This window comes from Mustela nigripes, chromosome 1, assembly GCF_022355385.1.
Source record: "Mustela nigripes isolate SB6536 chromosome 1, MUSNIG.SB6536, whole genome shotgun sequence".
In the NCBI taxonomy this organism is placed as follows: Eukaryota; Metazoa; Chordata; class Mammalia; order Carnivora; family Mustelidae; genus Mustela; species Mustela nigripes.
Genome location: NC_081557.1, coordinates 2,049,791 through 2,055,790, shown reverse-complemented (window position 1 = coordinate 2,055,790; position 6,000 = coordinate 2,049,791). Strand labels below are relative to the sequence as shown.

Here is a 6,000-nt window from a genome sequence, read left to right as displayed (position 1 = left end):
GCTGGCTCTCCCTGGCATGTGCCCCCAGGCTGCTCGAAGCTGGGCGGCCCCAAGGGAGCTCCCTGTTACCGCAAGGGGACATCAGGGCCTAGAGGGGGTGGGGATGTCCGTGTGGGGGCTTCGGAGCCCAGACCACCCCCTGCATGTACACCTGGAGGGGCCCGTCTGTGCTCCTCGATAGTCCCGGAGGCTGGGCCTGCGCACACGCCCCCGCCCTGGTAGAGCTCCTGGGTCCTTGGTCAAGGAGCAGCCTGGCCTGGGAGAGGCAGACAGGCCAGAGTGTGTCCCCTGAGGTGGTTACCCCCCAGCACCCCTCAGGCCTGGTCCTGGCAAGGTGCCCGCCTTCCCCGGGGGCTGAGGAGCTGCCGGGAGACGGGCAGTGACCACATGTTCACTACGGCAGGTGGTCAGAGCTGCCTCAGGGGGAAGCCCCAGGACCGCAGGAGCCCTGAGCAGGAGGTATGCCCACCTGGGCCAGAGCCTTGGGCTGGATCCGTGGCCTCAGTGAGCTCTCTGAACCCTGACCCCTCCTCTGGGAAGTGAGTTCCTATTCAGCAGCTCCTGGACACTTGCCCCTAAGCAGGCCCTAAGGGTCCTGTCCACCAGGCAGGAAGGGAAGGTGGCGGGACCCGGGAGGAGGTGGGGGGCGATGCCCACAGGTAGGCTGGCAGTGGAAGGCAGGGAGCCCTCCCGTTCACACCAAGCCCTGAGGCCCCACCTCCAATGCTTGGCTGGGGACAATGACCTCACCGGTCAGCCCTGTCCCCTCAAGGGGTCCCAAGGCCTGGAGGGGCTGCCGCTCGTGAGCCGCTTTCAGGAAGGGCTGACTGCCTGAGGAGCTGGGCCACAGACCAAAGTGACTCGGGTAGTGGTGAAGGGGTGAGGGCCGGAAGAGGCGCCCACAGGAGCAAAGGCTGCAGGGCAGGCCTTCGGTCCTGGCCGCGCTCTCTCCCTCTGCTCGGCTCTATGGACAGAGCTGGCCTCGGTGCAAGCTAGGGGCCAGGGCAGAGAGGGCCGGACCTCAAGGTGCTTCTGGGTCCCTGGGGCGGGGGTCCTCCTCCCGGAGAGCTGGGGCTCCGGCCTCCTCCCCTTCCCTGGGTCGGTGCAGATGGCAGCGTGGGCACTCGGCGAGGCGAAAGCTGGGGGTGTGTCTCCACGGGACAGGGCTGTCCCAAAGATGGTCCTCTCCCTCGAGAATCAAGACAAGTGCAGGCCCGAGACCAGCTCCGTGACTCCACGTTTATTAGGAAAAGCGCCACAATTAAGGGTCAAAATCACACCGTGAAACTCATTAAAACACAGATTCCAAATCACCACAAATTATTCTGATTTCTGTGAACTGAGATGCCCAGGAGGAGCCCCGTCTCGTGCAGGGACTGTGACGCCCCCTACGCCTGTCCCACGCTCAGCAGCCGGCCGGGGGGACGGGACAGTTCTGGTAGCCTTCTAGTTGCCCGGACCCGGTGGGGAGCTGCAGTGGGGGCTGTGCGCAGGGCAGGGGTCAGTGGGGGACAGTCCACCCCCGCGGAGCACTACAGGCACCATGGCGGGCCGGCCCTCCTGCTGGAGGTGGTGGCCTCAGGGTCCCTCATAATCCTGGCTTCTGAGCCAGTCTCTGCAGGTGGAAAGCACGGCCCGGGCCTGGATCGCCGGCACCCTTGGTGTGGCATGGGCTGGGCCTGCCCTGCCCTGCCTGCCTCCTCCCTGGGTCCTGGGTTCGAGGCTGAGGGTGGGTGTCCACAGACCCTGTCCTGACTGCCCTCCGTCTCCTCCCAGGAGGCCCCCTGGGGCCTGCTCACACCTGTGCTTGGTCAGCCGTACATGCGGGGACCAAGCACCTAGGATGCCCGGCCCCCCGGGGTCGAGACTGAGCCCTGCCACTGTGTCCCAACTGCCATACGGATCCTGTGGGGGTCATGGTCTCGAAGCCGAGAGGAGGCCCCCAAACCCAGCCGAGGTCTAGTACCCGCTGGCTGGAAGGGGAGGCCTTGTGACTCCCCAGGCACAGCCTCTCAGGGCGGCGTGGCCCATGGGGGGTCTGAGGCCCGGGAGGGAGGGGCTGGTGACCTGGGGGGGCGCCCCTTCCAGGTGGGAGGTGGGCTGGGCCGAACTGGACTCCTCCGGCCCTGCCCTTGCAGGCCTGGGGTCCCAAGCCCCCGTCAGGACCCCTCATCGGGGCCCCCGCGGGGCACAGTCAGCTGCTCGTAGGTGGGGAGGGCGCCGCTGGGCAGGAAGAGCTCAGGGCTGAGGGAGCCGCAGGGGGGCGGCGCCTGGGCCCCACCCCCGCCGGGGGTCCGCTCGCCCGGCCGGCCGCCCTGGTGCAGGGAGAGGAGCTGGCGGAGCATGTCCGTGATGAGCACCAGCCTCTGGTCCAGCTGGGTCACCTGCGGAGACAGGAGCGGGTGAGGACGGGGCCGCCGGGTGCGCGTAATGCTGCTGGGTCTGCGCCCGCTGAGGGCTGGGGCCGGGGAGGTGCCGGGGAGCCGGGCCCAGGGTCCCTGCCCACGGGAGCCGTGCACGGGCCTGTGTGTGTGCGGGGAACGATTGTGTGGGTGCGCGTGGCCCTGTGTGCGTGTGTGTGTGTCTGCGGAGAACCCCCCCACCACCGCAGGTGGAGCGCGTGATTCCTGCTGGGGTGGCCTCGAGGGTCGTAGGGTGGGGTCTGTCTCCCGCTGACCCCGCTGCCCCTCGCGGCAGCAGCACTGTCTTCCCAGGGAGCCAGAAATCCGGACCCATCCACCCATCCTCCAGAGGTCAGGCCGAGGAGGCCCTGTTTCTGGCCTTGTGGCCAGCCCCAATCTGAACACTGGGGCTGCCGATGAAGCAGATGGGGTCACCCTGTGGGACTGGAAGACGCAGGCGCAGCATGGGCTGGGGGGGAAGGGTGCCCGGGGGGAGGGGGGCGGGGCTGGGAGTGCGGGGCCTGAAGGCAGCCTGGGGCAGTGCAGGGCGTCCCGGGAGAACCCAGGGCAGGGGACTATCAGGCGAGGGGCCGCTGGGGCAGGGAGTGCGGAGACTGCGAGCTGCAGGCCTGCGGGGTCCGGAGCGAGGGTCGTTGTGTGCATCAGGGAACAAAGCAGACCCTCTTGCAGCTGCCAAGGGCCTCTGGAGCATGGGATGACCTCGGGACGGTGGGGGGGCGGTTCTCCCTGAGGGCTCTGCCCAGGGCCAGCCTGCTCCCTGGGACACCCCTGGGCCCACTGTCGGCTGCAGCGCCCCTCCCCCAGGACCACGCAGAGCTGGGGGCTGGCTGCACCGCCCAGGAAAAGCTGCTGGTGGGCCGAGTGGCCCTCAGCCCCATGAGGGCTGGAGGTCAGGAGCTGGGTCCCCAGGGCGGTGGGCTCCAGAGGTGGGTGTGGCCACCGCCAACCCTCCAGCCCACTGCAGATGTTGAGCTGCAGGGGAGGGGAGGGGAGAGGCTGGCAGGAACAAGACGAAAAGAGGGCTCTCTCCCGAGAAGCAGAGGAGTCCTTTATCCCGAGTCAGGCAGGGCAGGATGGGGGCCGGGAGGACCCCCTGTTCCAGCAGCCCTCCCCCTCTGCTGGCAGGGCTGTCTGGGAGGGGGGCCGTGCCCTGCCAGGCGACGCATCTCCCCAGCTTTGCAGGGCTGAGGCTGGTGCAGTCTCTGCTCCTTGCCGGTGGTCCTGGGTGTAAGAATTGCCTGTCTCAGGCCCCCTGGGAGAGCTGCTCATCTGAGGCCCCAGCACCCGGGCCCAAGGGACCTGATCCTCTGTTTTCCCAGATAAATCTGACGCGGGAGCCCAGGCCATCGAGAGAAGGGGTGTAGGACTTCTCTGGTCTGGCTCGGTGGGGGGCTGGGACCCCTCAGCTCTCCTAGCCCCCAAACTGAGAAATGCACCCCAAACCACAGACACAGACACAGACCCTGAGGCCCCAGGAGTAGAAGGGCCTTGTGCCTGGTCACCAGCTGGGACCCCTGGCTCTACCATTGCACCCCTGCAAGCCCCCCCTGCTGGGCTCCTGTGCTGGGAAGACACGTGTGTCAGGCGGGGAGGGGTCAGGGCAGCTGGTCGTGGGAGGGGGTGAGAGCGGGGTGGGGTGGGGTCCTAGCTAAGCTCAGAAGGCTGGGTGGACACAGTGAGCAAGGCCGGAGGGGGCATGGGGTGCGGGGACATGGCCCTAAACCTCATCCCTCTTCCTGGCCCGAGACCCCCCTGGGAGGCCCCCGGGAGGTCGCCTGGGCTCCTCGGGCTCTGCACAGCAGTGACTCTGACGGAGGCCTGTGCAGGTGCGGCCGGGTGTCGTTCGACTGCGCCGGCCCTGCTGGGCGTCGGTCGGTTTGGCATTAATTAGAGCACGGAACACGTTACAGAAGAGCATTTGTGGTTTCATAAATTTTCACTCTATGGCACTGGAACATCTGTTGGGGCCCCCAGATGTGTAAGTGGGCACAGAAGCCTTTACAGGGTGTTCCCGGATAAAACGGAAACAGAAGTGTGGCTGGGAAGCGGGAGGACGGGGGTGGCTGGGCGCGGCGGAGGGACGGGCTCTCTGGTCCTGCCACGGCGCTGTCCGGAGGACTGTCCTGGGGCAGGCAGGGGTGTGGTGAACGTGGGTTGGGGGCCAGCCTTCCGGACCCTTCCCGGGCCGTCCCCCGTCCCTCCCAGAGCTAGGCCCCCTCCTAGAGCTTGGTGGTCACACTTAGTGCCAGCCCTGTCCCCCCAGGGCCACCCTGGGCTCAGCTGCCGGCTCTGAGCACCCCGAGTGGGCCGTGCATGGACCCGCCCCGCAGCCCCCGACCCCCTCAGACACGCTTCTGCTCCCAGGACCCCCTCGGCAGCCCCTTGGCCAGGGTTTCCCTCTTTCCCTCAGGCCTGGGGGCTGAGGAGGGCCCCCGCCAGGGGGACAGGTGGGTTGCTCCTGCTTGGCCTTGGGACCCGCTCCGCCCCTTCTCAGAGAGATGACCCCCAAGGTGACCTTGTCCCCTCGCTTCTCCGCTTGAGCGCAGGGTGTTCCCCCCCATTCACACGTAGGTGGGACGCTCTGTGGCCAAACCCCAGTGGCCGAGAGGGGCATCCACCTGGCGGGTGCCCCGGGGATGGCAGCCCCATGCGCTGGGCCACGACGGTGCTCCCGGAGCCACAGGGCAGATCAGTTTTGGGGAACGCGGACCTCACGGTTCCTGGCAATCTGATAGAAACTAAAAGGACGGGCCGACAAAGGGCCCTTGTTCCCCGCCTCGACTCACCAGATTAATAACCACAGACGACACACGCGGGCCTCCGAGGAGAAAAAAGCAATTAGACTAACAGCTAGGGAGAGGGCCCCGGGCGGCCGGCGATCAAGCCCGAGGCAACGGGGCGCCTGTGTGATGTGGTTATGAATTTGTTTTCAAAAGAAAATCTTGAAAAAGAGTCTTTCAAGCGAGATTTTTATAGGACCTGCTCAGCCTTGATTCTGGCTTTCGACCTGCTGATGGCCCTGGCCGCTCCGGGGGGAGACGTGGATCGCTGGGGCTGGAGGGAGGCACCGGGGTGGGGTCTCCTGGGTCCCTGCTGGCCGCAGTCCGGAGGTGGGGCGGAACCTCCTCCTGGGACACCCTAGAGCCCTCTGCAGGGTCCCTGAGCCCTCCTGTTTGCAGACTGTCCTGGGCCCGCTGGGCTGCAGGGAGTTGGGGGGCTTCTAGGAACAGGAGCACAGAGCCCTAGGTAGCAACACCGTGGCACGCACACCGGGGACACGCTGGTGACGCAGCCGTGATCACTGTGTGCGTCTGCTCGCTGGCTCTGCCCTCGCTTCACCCTCCCCTGCACTCCCCATCCCTCCTGCAGGGCCTGGCTCTGCCTGGTGCCCCTGCCCCTTTCACAGACACTGAAGGGCCGGGTTATGGGGGTGCCGTGGGGCTGCCGTCGGGATCCACCAGGTGGGTGATGTGGCCGAGTTCCGGCTGTGCCTCTGGTTGGTCGCTGGAGACACAGCTGGGGGCAGGTCTAGGAGGGGCTCATGGGAGGGGTCCCAGGGGCCATCTCTGGCCAGGCC

General features: G+C 67.0%; 1 protein-coding gene across 5 annotated transcripts in view; it reads right to left on the bottom strand.

Moving 5' to 3' along the window:
- Positions 1-1,225: 1,225 nt before the first annotated feature.
- The window catches only part of KCNQ1 (potassium voltage-gated channel subfamily Q member 1), a 308,960-nt gene continuing 304,185 nt past the window's right edge, over positions 1,226-6,000 (bottom strand). For all 5 annotated transcript variants that reach the window (XM_059398838.1, XM_059398849.1, XM_059398844.1 and 2 more), the window contains one exon: positions 1,226-2,384. In XM_059398838.1, the coding sequence (XP_059254821.1) occupies positions 2,239-2,384 (146 nt within the window). In that variant the 3' untranslated portion in view covers positions 1,226-2,238. The remainder of the gene's footprint in view (positions 2,385-6,000) is intronic.